The sequence below is a fragment of the Nymphaea colorata genome, chromosome 4, assembly GCF_008831285.2.
Source record: "Nymphaea colorata isolate Beijing-Zhang1983 chromosome 4, ASM883128v2, whole genome shotgun sequence".
Lineage (NCBI taxonomy): Eukaryota > Viridiplantae > Streptophyta > Magnoliopsida > Nymphaeales > Nymphaeaceae > Nymphaea > Nymphaea colorata.
In genome coordinates, this window is record NC_045141.1 from 14,267,289 (window position 1) to 14,288,934 (window position 21,646).

General features: G+C 35.3%; 1 protein-coding gene across 1 annotated transcript; it reads left to right on the top strand.

The window, feature by feature from the left end:
• Positions 1-6,791: 6,791 nt before the first annotated feature.
• Positions 6,792-10,523, top strand: LOC116253683 (probable monogalactosyldiacylglycerol synthase 3, chloroplastic). Its single transcript, XM_031628620.2, has 8 exons — positions 6,792-7,190; positions 8,019-8,191; positions 8,449-8,610; positions 8,745-8,886; positions 8,970-9,194; positions 9,296-9,358; positions 9,452-9,526; positions 9,967-10,523. Exons 1-8 carry the CDS (start codon positions 6,912-6,914, stop codon positions 10,231-10,233), a joined length of 1,386 nt encoding a protein of 461 aa, XP_031484480.1. The 5' UTR covers positions 6,792-6,911; the 3' UTR covers positions 10,234-10,523.
• The last annotated feature ends 11,123 nt before the right edge of the window (positions 10,524-21,646 follow it).

The following is a 21,646-nucleotide window of genomic DNA, read 5'->3' on the forward strand; positions in this document are numbered from 1 at the left end:
GTGTTTGTGGCACAAGACACACGTTGCTGCAATCCTAGTTTTTTGAGTCTGATTTCAATCATGGTTCTGCCTTGACATCCATTGTGAAGTGTCCACTTCGCCTAGGAAATCCATTTTTGATCCAAATGTATTGACGCCACTTTTCAGTTTTCTTGTGCAGCCTTATAACCTCCCACATCCATGTCCAAGAGATGGGGAGAGTGTGTTGATTAGCCCAGACGAGTGCATCTTCCTGAGTATCCACGACGGTCAACGTCATAGTATCAGGCCTTTATCTACTCACTTTAGCATGCAGCTCCTAATTAGGTCCAAGGATAAACTCTTTAAGAGTGACTCTAGGATTGATTAACTCAAGAAGAGTGCCATTTACATCAATCAGCTCTGCTAAAGGCCTACCTACCCAGTTGACAGCCCAAAATTTAGCCCTACAGCCATCTTTAATTTACCAACAGACATGATCCTTGATTTGCTTCCATGATCTTCGTTTACTTTTATAAATCTCTTCACACTTTTCTTTTCCCTTGTTTTTGTTTTGTTCGGGAATCGATTTTGCTGCCTGTTTATTATTTTTCATGTCCTATAATTGCCCCCAGTATCTCCAAATGCAAAATCTCATTGAAATATTTTTGTGTTCACCATTAACTAATATTTATTAATTAACTGTTCTTAAGAGTTGATTGAAAAAGTAAGAAATGATAAGATTGTCTAAATATTATAGAGCACACATGTTTGTAAAGTTGTTGATATCGGTACAAGACATAATTACCTTCATATCTTTTAAATATCTTATGTGATTCATAATTTAAATTAAGTTTTACCCTAAATGAAGTAAAGTACACGACTTTAATATATTAAGCAAAACACAAGACGTTTATGCTTATAAATTATATTCATGGGTATCACAGGAGATGAGAGACCTACCATCAAAATGCATGCTTTGTACCTAACAGGAAAAAAAATAGTCAAATTATTTGATTATTATATTAAAAAAATCATGTCATCATTTACATACAAAGAACTAATTGGATCTTTCTTATGTTTGTCTTTATGTAAGATCAAGTAAGAATCAAACAAGGGGTTTTCATTCTTTCATGTTAGAATGAAACTCGTATAAGTTCAAAAAAGCGGTTTCTTGTTCACACATATATACAATACAAGATCTACCAAAAACTAAATATTAGACACTGACAATGAAATTCATATAAGTTCTAAGAGGTGATCCTTTGTGTTTTATGTTAGACTTGCCATAAGTGAATAAAGAACATTTGTTTTTTTTTTTTGTTAGAATGTGATACATACAAGTTTTAAGACAAATATTTTTTATTTAAATTATCTCATCTAAATGTACTCATTCTGATATTTTCATTCAATTTTTATCCTTCACTTGTATTATTCAATGATCATAGTGCAAACATTCATACCTTGTAACATGCATTTGACAATGGTTATCCGTATTTTTTATTTCATAAAAAAATTATATAATTACTAGTTTTTAAAATACTTTAATTAACAGTAGATTCTAAAGCAGTTGAGCACTGTGACATATAAAAGTTAGATGTAGAGGACGACATTTAAATTGTATAACAAGTTTCCTCAAAGATAATCAAATTTGTGTAATGTAAAATATATTGCATTTAATAGTTAAATATATGCAAGAAGTAAAAACTTTATTGAATTTGAACTATAAATCAATGGTATAGTTAATGGAAGGACTAGATATCCATATGAGGAAATGCAAATATTTGTATGACATTAGATGATGCATTCAAATGCATGATTCATTATTGATTTTGTCCAAATTGTATTTTTAGTATCATCATGAGGAATCTACATTTTCTATATTGCAAAAAAAAAAAATACATTAATACCAAGACTTTATAGATTATCCATGTCATTTGCTTATTAAGTACTTTAATGGAAAATTAGTAGATCAAAAAATTAGAATATGTTTTATCACTCAAAGTAAGTTGTTCTGCAGGTTGTCATGTTTTAGATCGTTACCAATGTCATCATATATCTTCAATGCTGGTGGTGTCCGATGAATCAAACTTGACAACAAAAAAAAGTGAAATGAACCAGTTCCTCTATGATTGATAACAAAACTATGTAAGATTAATAACATAATTAGAAGCAACTATATTGTCCAATAAAAGTGCATCAAATTTATACAAAATGAATGATCTACAAACTTTAGTCATAGATATATTCCTATACTTGTTGTCAATTCAAGTTGGCAAAGTACTATAGTACTTTGTCCTTGTAGATATTGTTATTCTTGTTCAAACTTTCAAACATATTTTATAGAAAATCTTATACAATCAGCCAATGATAAATTGGCGTTCACATATAACGATATATGCACCACTGATGGAATAAAATGATGCATAAATATGTGACAATCATGATTTTTAAATCTAATAATTTTGTGATCCATAATGTATGTGTTTTGAAATATTTATAGCAAATCCATTTAGTTTACCTATGCCCATCTTTTTTTTATTTCTATGCATAAAAAATAGGAAGTTGAAGTATACATCTTATGAAAACTTAGAATAGGCACTGGATGAAATGTATATTGTATTTTTATATCTTATAAGTTCATTTAAGCTTTCAATGAGTTCTTACATTCATTTTTTAAGTCCACAATATACGAAAAACACTATTCCCATTTAATTTTTTTAATATGTACTATATCTTAATTATGTTAGACTAAATTGACCACAAAAAAGAAAGGTCAAATTGGTTTAGATTTTTTTATTTAAATAGTTTTATTTTATCGCAAACAGAAACATATGCACTTGAACTTAGCAACGCAAAACACAGCCCACCTAGTAGCCTACTCTGAGTGAATTCGCCACAAAACACTAAAACATCATAAAACTTGTGTATCAATTTACTTATTAGGTTATTATGTTCGACTATTATGAATTAATTATTAAATAATATTATATAAAGTGTATATTCTCTTGATTTGAAAACATTAATTTTTAATTTGATTCGCAAATGATTCTGCTTACAATTTCATTTAGGTGATTCAATTTTTATTATCCAAGACAAATAAGTTATATGACAAACAGACCAAGTACACAATTTATTCTACTTTAACACTGAATATGCAATAAAAATAAATTGCCTAAAATATTCATTTTTTTTTTCTGAAAACCACCAAATACATCGATCCCTCTTCTCGTGCATGTGATTCATTCATCTAACAAGGTGTGACCTTAGCATGCAAAAAACCAAATTAAACAGTCAACAATGTATTAGGTTTAAGTAGATATATTACAACTTACCATACATTATAATCAAACATTCTATAAGTTGTTTTGGAACATACTACTATAGGCAGATATCAATTAGACGCTACCATAAGCAGATGTACGATACTAAGATAACAATTAAAATATATAATCAAAACTTATTTCATCAACAATATCTTTCATATTAAATATTTAACTAAAGTAAATCATCATAGCTCATATATATATATATATATATATATATATATATATATATATATGCAATTTCTTTGCTTCAATAAATTATGTAGGGTGGAGGTTCAACTGTCTTCTTTTTCTTTAAATATATAAAAGAGATCCTCTCTATTTTTCAACAGAATATGATTTTTTATTATGTATATTTTTGTTCCTCAATGGATTTTGTGGTGTTTTAATTTTAAGAAATACGTATGTTACCCTTAGGCACTTCAACCTCCAATTGTCTATGTAATGATACTTACATAGTTAACATTTATATTTGTTTTTCGTATTTTAATTTCAGATGAATGGACTTTATTGGACGTTATTGATATGATCGTCTTGCAATTTTTTTGTCCTTATTTTCTTTTCATTTTTTTATGAAGTAGTGTAGACATTGAAGTTGAAAGAATGTCGTCAGTGGATAGTCTACTTTAGGTTTTTGTTCATTATTCAATAAGAAAAGGTTTTTTTTGAAAAAAAAATTGAAAACTTCCAAGTATTTATAATTAATTTTTCATTTTTTCATGTGAAATGTTTGAAAGGTTTTACTATCACATATACAAGGACACTATATGTCGTTTAATTTATTGCAATGCCATGTGGTAAATATTTTCATTATTTACAATATCACAAAGAATATGACTAAGTTAAAATCTTGACTAGTGAAATAGCATTTGCACCTTAATTAATAAAATACTATGGAGTTAACATAAATGTACACATTACATAACAAAGATCAGCCATCACATTTTTGTATGGCGTTGATGAATTAGAACATTAATTACTAAATTGGAATATCAACTTACGCATTAGTCGATTAATGAAATACTTTGGAATTAATACGAATGGATTATCAGATAAAGAAAAATAAGATTTTTGGAGTTTGAAATGCTAAGAGTCAATGTGGCTATGTTTGGGATTATATAAGAACATTCACACCAAGTAGATTGTCAAACAATATTGAAGATATTGTTTTTGCAAACTAAGTTTATCAGGGGTGATATTGAAAGATAATAGATGAATTTGAATTAAAGGAGGATTTATCTTGATGTCTAAAATGATGGGTTCCTACATTTTTGGATGAATGGTGCATTAAAAGAGATGAGTTCGAATTTGTCTTGATTAATTCTAAACTCATATGAATGAAAGAAAACCCATATGTATTTATATCTCAAGCAAAAAGGTGTTTATGTGGAAGATCATGTATATCACAATTAGATGACTGTGTTAGGTGCATTACCTAGAGACCTATATGATGTGACACTAGTAACTATTTTTTCAATTATGATAAACTTACTAATGAAAATAAGTCACATGATACAATGATTGATAACAACTATGCCAATTTTATAAAGTTATATGTATTTGGAAGTAAAGTTATAATATTACATAAAAAAGAAGAAACGGAAGGAGCAATTTGAAGACAACGATTGAACAGTTGATATTTTTTGTTAATGTGTTACATATTTTAGGCTTATCTTACAAATGGCTTGTTTACATACGTGAACTTGTCAATGATTCTTGATGTTTCTATTAATAGTGTTTTTTTTAATTCTATTAGTAATTATATTTTGTTGTTCTACATATCATCACTTCTATTTTGTGTGACTCTCATACAATCAACCTCACTGCGATGGTAAAAAAAAGTTTAACATGTTTTTAATTTGTCTTTCCAATATTCTTTACATTACATATTAACATGTACTTGTGTATATTTGTAGGTTCAAACTCACAAAGGAAAAAGTCATGGGCATATTTTCTAGTCTTGGATATCAATCAACTTCTTGGCAAGCAATAAAACTTGGACTTTTAGTATGTATACAAGCGGAAAGACACGTTATATCAACATAAAAACTACTTTAGAGAAGGTATTCATGTGCATATTTTTATTATATTTTATTATGAAGAATATATATATTGTTTATGTTTCATATATAGAATAAGTTTGAGTTTAAGGAATATACAAACGGTTAGGTCATGAAATGCTAGAAATATATATGTAGGGATCTGAAATTGTAAACAATGGAAAGTTGCAAATGCTTGGATCAAAATTTAATTTGGAACTTGTTTAAGAACTTTTCAAGGGAAAAGGTCACATCACAAATGGTTTAATTACTGGGAAAACTTAGACAAAGCTTGTTTTTTCATTGGTGGATAGTTTTTTTTAACTAGTTTTAGTATTTCAGTGCTACTAATTTGTCTCTATATATATATATATATTATTTTAACACTGATGGGACATGAGCTAAGATCTAATCCCGCTAATGGCAACTGAAAAAAACTTCATGTATGGGAACACCGTATTGATGTTGCTAAACAATACAAAAAAGGTTGATAACTTTGAATCTTTTATCATAACATGCAAGACCCCACTTGAGATTCTGATAAATAATATTGACTCCCACTACAAATTAACTTTCTTCTTTTAAGTTCGTGTTTGAAAAGATATCTCACTTTTTCATGTACGAATATGCCCACTTTAAACATATAATTCAAAAATATCTTTAAAATTATTATTGGCACTCATAAATTTTAAAAGATCTTTGATTAAAAAAAATATTATGTGTTTGAAAGATATGTTTCTTGACATATCCTTTAAGATCACCATATTTTTGTTGGAAAATTTGTTGTTTGATTATATATTATATATATATATTGGAATTTTCAGTGATTTTTTTTCACAGGATTAATAAAATTGACAAAATGTTTACTAAGAATATACTTTCACTAAAAAATAAGTTTGTATAGTTGACACATTTCCAGTCATGGAAAAGTTACTTTCAATGATAAGGGGATTTCCCAGCACCACATTTGATCCATCTCTTACTTTTTCATATAAAGGAAGAAATTAGCCTTTACCCGATTCGACATAATCAAGTCTAATGTAACGAGATCCAAATTCGTCTCGTATTTTTCAAGCCGAATTCCGATTTAACTAGACATCAGATTCAACATCTACCTGTAACGGGGTTGAATATTTATCGGATCTCAATTGAAATGTCAGAAGTAAATCCAAATTCAGTTATAAATCTGCACTGCATATTGATTGGAGATCTGGTCCGAAGTTGAATCCAAATCGTGTCTTGGATCCGTGTCCATGTGAAGCGGGATTGCAGCAGACCGCGTCCCCCGTCCTGGACCCGAACATTCCGTCCCAATATTCGAATCTTTACGGGCAACGCAGTGTCGCCGGAATATCGGGGCCGACTGGAAGCTTTCCATTGGTCCACGTAATGCTACTGATTGGGCCCACGGTGTCTCCCTTATTCGGCATTTGTGACGGACTTAAAAAAGGGAACGTCGGTTCCTTCACATGCTGTGGTGGGACGCGGTCAACGGAGCGAGGAGGCGGGTGCCAGGTAGTCACGCCCGGCCGCAGCTCGTTTTTCCGGCGGTTCGTGACCGGTGGGAAGAAAGGAGAGCGGGGAGGGGATGGTGATGTCCGTGGCGTCGCCGAGGAAGTCGGTTAGGGAGACGGTGTTCGAGAGCGTGCTGGGCCACCACAGGTGCGCCTCCTCGGCCTCCCTCGCCTCTTCCTCCTCCTCCCATGGCGGCTGCTCCGACGACGAGAACGACATGGAGATGGTGCAGCTGGGCGCCGAGCGCACCAAGAACGTTCTCATCCTCATGAGCGACACGGGTGGCGGCCACCGGGCATCCGCCGAGGCGATCAAGGATGCCTTCCGCTTGGAATTCGGCGACGAGTACAGGGTAATTTTTGCCCCTTCCCAACCCATCCTCCTCCTCTGTATCTTACCATCTGTTGCGCCGGGATGGGATATTTCATATTTGTTAGTATTGCAAGTCGAAGCTCTTCTTTCTCTTGCTTGTCCTCTTTGAGGCGATTCCATGTTCCCAGATTGATTTTTGTCTGGAACTTGATCGGAGTTTCTGGTTTGCCTGGTTTGCGGTGTAAGTTTTTTCTCTCGTGGGTAGAATCTGCTCATTTTGAGAACCATGTCTTTTATTAATCGAGATTTAACCTAAAAATGTCCTTTTTCTTATTCTTCTTCGTCGTCGTCATCGATCTTGTTGTGCTCTTAGTGCCTAGATTTGAATTGTCCCTGGAGTCTTGCTCACAATGAGTTTGGAATCTTCTTTTCTCTTGAACTTTGTGAGTTCTCCTTCTCATCACAATGAGATCTTACACGTTTTATTGCTGGTATCTGCCGTGCAATCTATAAGCTTGTCCATAATTTTTTGGTTCTTCCAGAACTTGTTCCTTTTCTAGATTTGGTAGCCAGATCTTTGCGGTTGAATGAGGTAAGAACGACAGTTAGAATGAATAGTTTTCACCAAGTGCTGTCTAGTTCGAACCTAGCGATGTTATCCCCGGTTTGGCCACCGGAAAGGAAAGAGGAAAAGACTGAGAATTCTGAAGTTTTCTCAAGCTATAGCGGTTTTACCAATTGATTTCTTAGTTCTCATGATGTACCGATTTGTTTTTGATGAGCTTCTTCATTTCATGATCGAAGGAGTGATATTTTTGGAGCTTTATTGGTACGTTGGTTCTTTATTTACCTGTTTTGGGACGTTCAGGTGTTCGTAAAGGATGTCTGGAAAGAACACACGGGTTGGCCATTGAACGACATGGAGAGATCATACAAATTCATGGTGAAACATGTGCAGCTCTGGAAGGTGGCATTCCATAGCAGCTCGCCTCGCTGGGTTCACTGCCTCTATCTTGCTGCGTTTGCTGCAATTTATGCCAAGTATGTTTTTCTGTTGTTTTCCAAGTCGAGGAAGTCCCTTTACTAGTTATGATACCTTGACTTTGTGGACATGTAAAAGGCAAATGGCAAAAGTCTATTTAGCTGTTCTGTAATAGTTGTCGTTGATTGTTGCCTACCCGTTACTTGGTGCTCTAAGTTATTTAACGTGATACGTGCAAGAAACCCTTTTTATCTTTCACTTCAGAATTGCAAAACTTCATGTCCCTACTCTTAACCGAAGCTTGTTTGCGTGACAGAAAGGTGGAGGCTGGTCTAATGAAGTACAAGCCAGATATCATCATTAGCGTGCACCCTCTTATGCAACATATTCCTCTTTGGGTGCTCAAATGGCAGGGCCTTCATCAGAAGGTGGTTTTTGTCACTGTAATTACAGATCTCAACACTTGCCATCCGACATGGTTAGCATCTTTCCTTGAGGAGTCTGTACTGTTAACTGCTATTAAATTTACTGCATGATGCAAGTTAGTAATAATTTCTCCGTGGCATTCAGACTTAAACTGATGAAGTATTTTTATGCCTGATGTGATTACAGGTTTCACCCCGGGGTGACGAGGTGCTATTGCCCATCAGAGGAAGTATCCAAGAGAGCATTGCTAGACGGGCTGGAGCCTTCCCAGCTTTGTGTTTACGGTCTGCCCATTCGCCCATCCTTCTGTCGAGCAGTTCTGTCAAAGGTTTGTCGCACTCCATTTCAGCTAGATTCTACATCTGACACTTGAAAACCATCCTGTTTGATTTTATGAACCATCCTGTGCAGGACGATTTAAGAGTGGAACTAGAGATGGACCAGCAACTGCCTGCTGTGCTTTTGATGGGAGGTGGAGAAGGCATGGGTCCAGTCAAGAAAACTGCAAAGGCACTTGGTGAAGCTCTCTATGATGAATCCCTTGGTAAACCTATAGGACAAATTGTTATAATTTGTGGACGAAATCAGGTCCTTGCCTCTTCACTGAACTCAATTGAATGGAAGGTCCCGGTAAAGGTAGGATGCTTTGATTCTTTATTTTCTTGCTGAATTCGGATGTTGGAATCAACATATGACCCTTTGGATTTAACTAATCTTAAGCATAACTTTTCTTGTAGATTAGGGGCTTCGAGACACAAATGGAGAAATGGATGGCAGCTTGTGATTGCATTATCACTAAGGTAACCACTAGTTCCTGGCTTCCGTTTCTCCGATAGGTTGGTCTCTGCAACTGCATTTAATATTCTTGTCTTTGTTGATCTGAATTTTCTCAGGCTGGACCTGGCACCATTGCTGAAGCTTTGATCCGAGGACTACCAATAATCCTCAATGATTTCATCCCAGGGCAGGTGAGCTAATATTTAGTTCTGGAACACTTATTTCCTTGGAAATTGGGGGAAAAAATATTCATGAAGTTTCTTAATTTGAGATAACTGCAGCTCGCTGGTGCATACTGCAAATATTCAGTCGCTATATGTTTTTTGAGAAACTTTTTAGAAATCCTTATTTTTCTCAAAATGAACATGCTCCGGTGAGAATATATTTACATCATCATGTTGGGATCATACTTGTTTGAATTTGAAATATTCAAGTACTATAAAATTCTAAAGTGAGGTAAGGAAGATGCTTTCATGTGCATGTTTCCTTTTCAGAGAACAAATTTTTCCTAACATCAGTTGTTCTCAGTGATAACCTGGATTTGTAGCATAAAATGATCGCTGCAATTTATTGTTCATATAGGATAACACATTCTATATGTTCGCTTATTTTTCTCTCGTGAGACTTGTAGGAAGTTGGCAATGTGCCGTATGTTGTTGACAATGGGGCAGGAGTGTTCTCCAAGAGCCCAAAAGAAACTGCCAATCTGGTAGCCCGTTGGTTTGGCCCTGAAGCAGAAGAGCTCAGGAGGATGTCAGAGAACGCGCTCAACCTAGCCCAACCAGAAGCAGTGTTTAATATTGTTAGAGACATCGACGAGCTTTCTCGTGGGTGTGAACCCATGTCCAAAATCAAGTATTCGTTGATGGCATCGTCGTTCTACTCTGCTGCCACATGATTCTAGCAAATTCATTTCTGCAGGTTTGAAGAGTGTGCAAAGAGTGTGCCCAACATGTACAGCTTGTTTAAAATCCCTTGTCTAACTGTGGCTTCAAATGCTGAAGGCAAGTCCTGTAAAATTTCCAGGCAGTCTGACAAGTTTCTTGTAGTGTGTGCCCTTTGCAGGGTTGTAAGTTTTTTCTTGGTCAGCCTCCATTCAACCGGGTTGATCTCCATTCTTTGTTTTTTTGCTGGTTATTTTTTCATTGTAACCTAAAAGTGCAGCATGGGTAGTGATAACATTTTTTATTTGGAGTTCCATATAACGTGGCGGAGAAGAGTCAGCAAAGGCTGCTGCAATGTATTTCCTTTGCAGGTTTTGCATTATTTCTTCAGATTACAGCTAACAATTTAATAACAGATATGTTCACTGTGAGTGGGACCACGGCTGCTTCCCTTATCATTCAATAATTCAACATTATGGAGGACAAGTCACAAGGCAGAAGCCAAAAATAAGAACCAGCCGACATGAAGCATGTGAAACTGAAGTCATTTCCATTGAACAGGGCTGCTTCTAATCAATCAATAAACAGTTGAGCTAAATTTCTAATTATATCAAAACTTGAATGAGTTGAATCTGTATTCTGTTCTACTAAAGTCAATGCAAGCGAGACGAATTCGAAACAGTTTGGCCGAAATCTATAGAAAACGATAATTTGTCCCATTTCTGTTTGGGACTGAATCAGTAGCTGACACGGTCAACCTGCACCTTTGGAGTTGACAACCCTAACAGGTTTGAGTTTGAGAACCTCATGTTTTTCTGTCTGTCTCGGAATGGGACAGGACGTCGCATTGGTAACTGAATCTCCGGCCAGTTGGCGGGTTGAGACGACGGGACGTCGATGACGCACGCTCATACAAAAACAAAAGAGTGAAAAAACAGGTAGGCACATGCGAGTGGGGAACGCCAGCCACAGGACAGGATTTTGTTTTGTTCAAGTAAACTGTTAGAATGGATTTGAAGTAAACTCCAAATTTGACAACATATCTTTCATTATTTGTAGATTCTTGTGGAAGAAGATGTCTCCAAAAATTAGTGGGAGTTTTTTCTTTTTTTGGGTTTTTCTTGGGCACCAAAAAGCAACAGTACTTGGCTTTGACCTTACCCTTTGTGTAATCCATGCTGTGAAACTAGTGACGTTTGCAGAGTCTTTGCTTCCGGATGAGCCTAATGACATTTGTTTCCTTGAAAATCTTTCAGTGATGATAAAAAGATACAAGAACCACAACTTTTAAGCAGTTTTCCTAACTTGACATGGGAAAATTTGAGGGCGTGGTGGGTGTTCACACCCGAACACTCATGCACGCATGCATAATGCCTCCATAAGTAGGTTGAACTCCTTCTTTTTTCCCTTTGCTCTCTTAATCAACTGCTGCTTCAGGACCGAGGTAAAGAGTGAGACACTCATCAACCATAGTATCACACATCCAACGTTTACAATTCAAAAGAATAACACTCATGAAAATCAAATGACGACGAATAACACTCATGAAAATCAAACTGACGACTAGACATTTGTTGGGTGTTCTATCATTTCACTAGAAATTCATCTTCTTCTCTTTTATAAAAAAATTTCTATTTCTAATTTTAACTTTGTCCTTACAAAAAGAGAAGGAGTGTCTTCTATTTTACTATTAAAAGTATTTTTTATCAATGAAGCCCTTAACAGACAGTCTTGTCTTGGAAGCCTAGCATAGAACAGTGCAGGTTGGAGCCAATGGGGGCCTAGCCCCACTCAATTTTTTTTTTAAAAATTATGTTTATAAAATTTCACTTATTCTATATAAAAATTTTAAAAAACGATATTTCAGCTCATGTCAAAATTTATAAACTTTAATTTGACTCCCTTCATAAAAAAATTTTAGCTCTGCCCTAGGTAGAGGTAAACTCGAGCTCAATATTGGCTTGGGACTAGCCGAGCCAAGTTCAAGTCATCTTAGGCTCAATATGGCTGGAGCTCGAGCCGAGCTCGAGTTGAGCTTTAAGCACTCAAGCCGAGTTTAAGCTGAGCTTGAACTCTCCTTGTGTTCATTCCTACATGCTCCTACCCTTCACTAACAAAGTATTTTGGTAATTTTATAAAAATCATTTTGGTTTCGCTTTTGCCCTTATAAAAGGACGATCTTTTATTTAAATTTTAATGAACAAGAGGTATTGTGATCACTTCCAACTCATAACAGAAGCTCTATACAGTCATACAATCATGGCAAAGGCAGTGTGGGGCGTGAGGAGAGGAAGACGACGACGGTGCTGGGCGTGAGGTGAGGAAGATGACGATGCTGCAGTAACGGGCAAAAAAAAAAAAACCAAAAAATATCTTTCCACCCCGTTGAGTGGAAAGATGTTTCCGGAAATATGTTTCCGAAATCTATCAAAAAAAAGTTTTCGCGTTTGTTACGCTGGAATTTTTTTTAAAATTTAAAATATATTTCCGGGTGAACAGTGAGGGCATCAAACGCCCCCATTAAAGTTTTCATGAAATGAAAAAATATATAACGCGGATATGCCAACGTCATTTCCGAAAGACGGCAAAGAACATGTTGATGTTGGTTTGATTAGTTTATTAGTTTACAGTGACTTGAACGTGCTATTACTTAACAGCCAATTTTTATTGGACCCCTTTTCTTTTCCAAAAAGATAGAGAGAAGGAGTTGAGGAAGAAAAGAAACGGAAGATTTCAAATCAAAGTAAACATCCATATTGTTTCAATCATTTGACAAAGCATTTGTCATACAATTAAAATTATAGAAAGTGAAAAAGAAGGGTAATAACTAGCAATTTCTTTTCGTAAAACATTAAATATATTTTAATTAGTTACGAAGCAAACCCAAAACTCTTAAAGTTATTCCACATAATTGGACCCAAGTTTAAGTTTTAACACTGAATTAAGGTTTTAAAGAGTAGACTCAATAGGGCATGTGCTCAACGGAGACTCTAAGTAGTATGACGGTGTTTAAACTGAAAAACCTAAAAAAAAAAAATCTAAAGAAAATTAGGTAAAAAATGATGAAAAATTCTTAAAATATATTTTTAAAAGTTTAAGACTGGCACTCTTGAAAGGCAAATTATCAAGTATGAGTAAAACGAGAAACTGCCCACATGTGGCTCCTTCTCTGTTGATGCAATAAGCACACATCGGCTTGATTGAGACAGAAAATAAAATATCTAGAATATTTTATCTGTGACATCCAAATCAACACAAATATTTTCATTAATGGCCCCTACCACGCAGATTGGATCCATGGTAAAAGTGTCCAAACATTCAAACACTACCTTAGGGGGCATTTGATGTCTTAGAGAATTTTGATTCTGAAGTCAAATTTCAGAATCAAATTTCCACCTCAACCTGAAATTAGAATGAAGATTGCAGTTTCAATTCACTTTTGAGTTTGATGGCATGGAGTTTTAATTCTAAAATAAAAAAATGACTTGTTTAACGAAATGAGAATTAAAATTGTAGAATTCATGAATTAAAGTCTTCACTTATTGTGCCCAAAGAGAGATGAAGAAAAACTCTAGAGTTCTGGAATCTTAAGTTCATCCCTTAGGATGGGATCATAATTCCAAAATTTTGATTCTGGAATGAACCTATAATTCCATAATCAAAATTTCAAAGTCAAAAATTCTTTGTTTGATAACACAATTCTTGGGAACATTGATTCTAAAATTTCATCGATTCCAAATGAATCAAACGCCCCTAAAAAAAGAAACTTAAGGAAGGCCATTTTGTTTGAGCATAGAAAGCCCAAGTGTGTTTTGATCAACTTAAAAATCTTAATGTACTTTACCGAATCTGGCACAGGGCAACAACCGAGAGGAGGCCGCTGGTGGAGATTTTTGGCAAGAACAGTTGCTGAAGAACAAGTATGCAATTGCAGATTTCAAGACTGTAAGGTTGAGCACAGTGGTGGAGCCAGGGGGGCTTCTTTTTTAAAAAAAAATTACATATAAATTTGAAAAAATTTCATTTATTCTATATAAAAATTTTGAAAAATTATATGTTTTAACTTTGAAACTATAATTTGGCCTCACTCATGAAAAATTCATGGCTCTACCCTTGGTTGAGCATCTCATCTCCATCTCCACAGTGAAATAAGGATCATGTATAACTTTTTCCCTCAAATGAGTGAACCACCTGATATTGGTAAGCACCATGTGTAACTTTTTCCCTCAAAATTCAATTTCATTGAGAATCTACAAGAACATATTCTACAAACTAGATAAAATCAAGCCTTAATGTTTATTTTATTAGTGGTGTCCGCCACTTCAAGTCAGGAAGAAGATAGGGAAGAGAAGTACATGATGGGGGAGCAAATAGATAAGAAGATTTAGTACACAAATGTCAAGAAAGTTACAGAAAATCGATCCCTGACCTCAAGTAATTGTCATCCAACCTCCTGGCCACGTAATGCACACGTCGCCATTTTAGGTCACCGGAGACCAGTGCTGCCGGTGTGTTGAAGTTCACATTCCCAAAGCAACGATTTCTGGCCCGAATTACTGGCGGCCGTCTACAAATTCCTCTTGGCGCAACAGATGGGAAGGAGCTGGTTGGCGCAACAGATGGGATGGAGCTGGTAGGTGGTCAGTCTTCTTGATAGAATGTTTGCTGGTAACTCAGGTTCTGGTGGTAAGAAATGACAATGGCTGATACTCTGGTGCTCAAAGTTGGGCAGAGGTAGGCTACTTGCCCTTAAGATGGTCCAGTTTATGATTGGGAGATATTTTACATCCATGCTACCAGCCAAATTCGACTCAAAGTTCACAAAATATAAGGTTCCATGCAGGGGCAGATACTTCTTATGAAGGGAATCAAATTAAAGTTTTTAAATTTTGATACGAGCCAAAATATCATTTTTCAAAATTTTTATATAGGGCAAACAAAATTTTATAAAAATTACATGTAAATTTTATAATTTTTACTTTTAGGTGGGGTAAGGCCCATGCAAGCCCCCCTTCCCTCCGCCCCTGGTTCCATGGAACCATTGAGTGGGTACCCATGAACTGAGCTCTTTTTTTTTTTAGGTACATATCACATAATGGGTACCCATTTGATATATTTTCTCGACCATCATGCTTTATAGTAGTTGCTTATAGAATCCTCGTTTCTTTGTGAATTTTGTTTCTTCCAGATGTTTTTTATCGGTGAGTTGCTTTGATTCGATATTGATCACCTTTTCTCGCTCACTGATTGTAATTTTTCTCTCGATTGTTATCATGAATAGATAAACTTTGTGTTGGATGTTAGTGTCTTCATCCGTAAGCATTTACCTGTCAAAACTCTATGAGAGATTTTCCCCATGGTGGAGCCTAAATGCTGAAGCATACCTGAATCCATGCGCGGAATAGTCCACTACTTGGGGATGTGAATGCGTCCGACTCGGTTCAAATGTATTGTTCACTGAATCTGGACAATCAGATCTCTTCCAGACTAGTTTCTCCATTCAGATTTGGTTTTACAACTGGATCCATGTTTGACAGACATAAGATCTGACATTTACATGTAGTTGGGTTGCACACTTGTTGAAGTTTTAGCACAGACTGGAATTCAGTAACAAAATTGCATAGAGAATTTAAATCTGATTATTTACTGGAGATGACCAAATGAATCCTGATTGGGGACACATAGCCAGCCTTCTTCTTCTGCTGCTACTGCCATTATCACCACTACTATTAATCCACATCGTGTCATTTTGCTATTGAGATTGATAGTACAAGAAGATGGTTCAGAATCAGCTCCTTACTCTGACATAAAAAAAAGTGCCTTTAAAATGAAATCCAAGTCCACAGATGAAAAGAAGAAACTATGAGAAGTTGCCACTTTCAGATACAAAGAGAAGTTCCTAACTGTTGTAGAGTAGAGTATTCATAACTGTTTATAGAGTTCATAAGAAGTGCACAGAAACTCATCACCACCAAGCACCTCAACATCGAAGGAATCCATTGCAGTCTTAATTACCAGCACATGACAGATTGCTTTATGCAAATTACTATTGAATCCCTTCGCTAGGACTAGGACGAATGGAAATGGGCATATTGAATGAAGAATCGAGTACTGCTGTTCAAACCCTTCCTAAATAATTACCCCTTTAGTGGACTTCTGTTATCTCCGACCTAGTTGAGAGCCAAGTCTCCACCTTTCTTTAAGCTACCAAGCCTGCTTTTGATGTCTCACGTCTCCTTAGACACCAGTTCTTTTTCTTTCTTTCTTTTTTTTTTTTTTGCAGCACAGAAGAAGATTGACACCAAGAGAACCTTTGTCTATCAGCCTCTGCCTGTCTACCAGCCTCTATCCTGCCCATTGCGTCAGCCCCCTCAGGTATTTTTCAGCTGCTCTTATCTGGTTTTAGATGCTGTAATACTTATTTAATGTGCAGCCTGTTAGAATTTATAATGCAAGTATACATACATGTTTTGATATCTACTATCATATATCTTAAACTCCTAGCAGTTTGATGTATGATTTGTATATATAAATATGTGTGTATACATAAGACTTCTTGTATTTATTTTTCTTTATTTTTTCTTTATTTTTCGTGCATTTTTCTGAATTTTTTTCCTTTTTTTATTTTACAAAGGAAATAGCTGTTGGGAGTTCCCAACGGCTAGATTTCTAGTCGTTGGGAGCTCCAACAGCCATTTCCTCTCCCTCCTTTCTTCTTTATTTCTTGTATAAATAGGGCACTTGGGACCCTTATTATTATATGGCTTTTTAACCTCTTTTTGTATACTTTTGTCAAGATTAATACATTCTTCTTCTCCTCAAGGTTGCGGTTCTTTGTGTGTGCTATTTATTGAAGTTATTGGAAGCTTCAAGGGTGTTTCTCTTGAAGCATTTGTCTTGACAAGTTTGGGCCTGATTTACATGGTATCAGAGCCACGTTTTAGCTCGTCGTCTTGCTGTCCTTCAAGGTTTGAAGTTTTCAGCACGTGTTCTTTCTTTGGAGTTGTGAAGCACTCCAAGTGTTTGATATATTGCTAGCTGTGATTTGACTCAAGGAGGTGCTGTTTTTTCTCCTTTTGCTGGCTCTTGAAAATTACTTCCTGAAGATTTAAAGTGATCTACGTGACGGGATTGAGCACATCTTATCAAGCTTCCGTGGCTGCCAAAGTTGTGACTGTTTTCCTAGTAATATCTTCCCTCGTGGCAGCAAGCTCTTCATATTTTTGGAGCTACCCTCTTGCTGTTTTGTGGTGGCTGATTTCGTGGATTTTTCACCAACGTTGAGAGCTGTTTTGACACTATTTTTGTGGCTACATCAACTTCATTTTACAAGGTACACATTATGGATGATAGAACTTCTACTCCTCTCCCTAAACTTATTTCATCAAATTATGTTTCTTGGGCAAAAACTATGGAACATTTCATTAGAAGTAAAAGTTTATAGAGACTTGTTGATAGTTCTAAAAGTGAACCACAATTAGTCCTAACTAAAACCATAGATGGAAAAACCCAAGAACTAGATGGAGTAGAAAAAGATAAGGTCATGAATGAATATGAAAGAAAATGGGAAGAGTGGAAAATAGAACATCACAAGATTATCACATAGATTGTTGCTTGTGTCGATACTACTACTATGGGCCAAATAGCAAAGCATAATTTTGCTCATGAAGCTTGGGAATTCCTCAAGAAAACCCACACTATGAAAGATATAGCTTACATGTGTAATCTTCAAATGAAGATTGCAAGTCTCCAACAAAGAGATAAGTCTCTTAAGGAGTATGTTGGAGAAATGGAACAATTATGGGATGAACTTGCCCTATTTGAACCCGAATGGTATGATCCAAGAGACATTGGAGTAAGGGAAAAACAAATCCAAAGAGAAAAATTTTATAAATTCATTCTTGGTCTTAGACCGGAATATGATGGAGTCAAAACTTCCTTGCTCCATAGGTATAAAGTGTCATCTATGAATGAAGCTATAGCGGAGCTTCAAATGGACGAAAATAGACTCAATTTTTCTAAAGAAAAGAGTGAAAGTGTTCTTGCTACCTCAAGACCCGGCGCTCATATGAGAACTTATAGGCCTCCTCACTTTAATCGAAATTATGAGGATAAAGGCAACAAGAAGATTATATGTTTTCATTGTCAAGAAGAAGAACATACTAAACCTAAATGTCTTAAATTGAGAAAAATTGATAGAAAGACAAGTATAGTTGTGACAATGTATGAAGAAAGCAATCGATTTGACATAGACAATCTTGCAAGTACTCTCCAACCAAAGCTTATTGATGTTATTCAACCACTTTTCAAAGGAGGAGGGGCTTCTCCAACTTCCGGAGCAACGGTGGCATCTACATCATCAAGTAAGTACTTTTGGATACTTGATTCCAGAGCTTCATTTCATATGACCCCTTGTAGTTCACATACATACCGAATGCACTAAGGAAGAATCGTGCCTTTTTGTTAAAACCGCCGATGGAACTCCTCTTGAAATCAAATATGTTGGGAATATTGATCAAAATTTTAATTCAAAAATTTTCAAAATATCAAAAGTTAGATTTATTCCCAAACTTAACTTAAATCTCTTGTCGGTTTCTCAAATAACCAATCATGGATATGATATTAACTTCTCACAAAATAAATTTTTGATACAGGACCATCTTTCCAAGAGGACGATTGGGGAAGGTTCTAAGAAAAATGATCTCTACCATGTGGATTATTTGGATCTTTTCAAACCCACTTGCAATGTAGTCAAGAAAAGTGACATTCAAATTTGACATCAAAGACTTGGACATTCAAGTGTAGGAAAAATGTCTTGTATCCCTTTTTTAGAAGATAAATGTAAAGAAATGATCTATTGTGATGATTGTATTAAAGCCAAAATTAAGGCTTTACCTTTTGGAAATAGAAATTTTGTTGCAAAAGCACCCTTTGAATTAGTGCATTCGGATGTATGGGGACCCGCTCCTATTATGTCTAAAGGTGGTTTGCTTTATTATGTATTTTTGTGGATGATTACTTTCGATATGCTTGGGTTTACTTTCTTAAACGCAAATCGGACGTATTTATGAATTTCAAAAACTTTTACAACATGATCAAAACACAATTTGTTGCAAACCTTAAAATTTTTAGAAGTGATTTCGGGGGAGAATTCATTTCTAATGAATTTGAAGAATTCCTAAAGGAAAATGGAATTATACACCAAAAATCTTGTCCCAAAAGCCCCCAACAAAATGGAGTCGCCGAAAGAAAACATAGACATATTCTTGAAACAACAAGAGCTCTTCTCATATCAAAAAATGTTCCAAAAATTTTTTGGGCTGAAGCAATTCTAACATCAATCTATTTGATTAATAGAATGCCCTCTAAAGTTTTAGAAAACATTTTCCCATTTCAAAAACTTTTTAATTTGGAGCCAACTTATAAAAGATTTAAAGTCTTTGGTTGCAAATGTTACATTCTAAATGACAAAAATGACAAACTTTCATCTAAGGCTATTCAATGTGCCTTTATTGGCTATTCCGAAACTAAAAAATGATATAGATGCTATGATATTGAAAAAGATAAGGTGTATGTTTCAAGAAATGTGATATTTTTAGAAGAAGAAAATGACTTTAATGAAAATAAATCCAAGCATGAAGATGATTATTCTTTCTTATGGATAAAAGATGATGAAGATAATGATGATGATGATGATGTTTTGCATTCTATAATGCTTTAAATGAGGTTGATAGCACTTCTTTTGCTAGGCCACCAAGAGAAGTTATAGTCTATAGGAGAAGGTCTCAACAAAACACCCAAGATCCTCAACATACTTTTAGGAGATCTCAAAGAGATATTCATCCACCTCAAAAATTTGTCTCATATGAGTCTTTTTCCCCAAAACATAGTGCATGCTTATTAGCTATTCACTCCTTTGATGAACCTTCATCCTATCTCGAAGTCAAAACGAACCCACATTAGACTGAAGCCATGAACTATGAACTTAAAGCCCTTGAAGACAATAAAACTTGGGACATTGTTTTTCTTCTCATCGAAAAAAAGACAATAGGGTGTAGGTGGGTATATAAAGTCAAGACTAAAAGTGATGGGTCACTTGAAAGGTATAAAGCTAGACTTGTTGCTAAAGGATATGCTCAAGAATATGGCATAGACTACGAGGAAATCTTTGCTCCTGTTGCTATAATGACATCCGTCAGAACCCTAATGGCCGTTGCCGCCATCAAGCAATGGACCATATATCAATTGGATGTCAAAAATGCTTTTTTGAATGGTTACTTAAATGAGGAGGTTTACATGGACTCACCCCCTAGACTTGATTTACCTAAAGGCAAAGTTTTTTTATCTTAGAAAGACACTGTATGGTTTGAAACAAGCTCCAAAAGCTTGGTTTGATTTGTTTAGCAATGTTATGTTTAAACAAGGTTTTAAATCATGTTTTTCTGACATTGCTATGTTTGTTAAAAATACTGCTATAGGTACAATTGCGTTGCTTTTATATGTAGATGATATGATTATTACATGTAACGATGCCAACGGAATTATGCAGGTAAAGGCTTTCCTTAAGAATGAATTTGAAATGATTGATTTGGGTAAACTAACATATTTCCTTGGTATTGAAGTTGCTTATAGTAGGAGATGATACTTCCTCTCACAAATGAAGTTTGCCAATAACATTATAAGCAGATCAGGAATCACTGATGACAAGATAGTGGACACTCCTGAAGCTTTAAGAGTAAAGATGAAGATTGATGATGGAGAAATTTTAGAATCACTGATGACAAGATAGTGGACACTCCTGAAGCTTTAGGAGTAAAGATGAAGATTGATGATGGAGAAATTTTAGAAAATCCCACCCCCTTTCGTCAATTGGTGGGCGCTCTCACATATTTATCCATCACAAGGCCTAACATATCACATGTTGTACATGTCATAAGTCAGTTTCAACAAAGACCCACTTCTGTACACATAGGGGCTGTAGGATTGTTTGATATGTCAAACACACTATCACTAATGGACTTTTTCTATCCTCCTCATCAAACTTGAATATGATTGCCTATAATGACGCTGATTGGGGTGGAGATCCTAATAATAGGCATTCCACCACTGGTTTTTGTGTTTTTCCAGGTGACTCTCTCATTTATTGGAGATACAAAAAACAACATAAAGTCTTTCTATCTTCAATCGAAGCTGAGTATCGTTTCATGGCTACCACCATGATGGAGATTGTATGGTTGAAAAGCTTATTGAAGGACATTGGAATTGACCTCAATGAAGCCACCAAGCTCTGCTGCGACAATAAAATTGCCATCTACATTGCTAGCAATCATACTTTTCATAAAAGGACAAAACATATTGAAATGGATTGTCACTATGTAAAAGAGGAATATCTTAGCAGAACAATTGATCTATCTTTTGTCCCTTCTG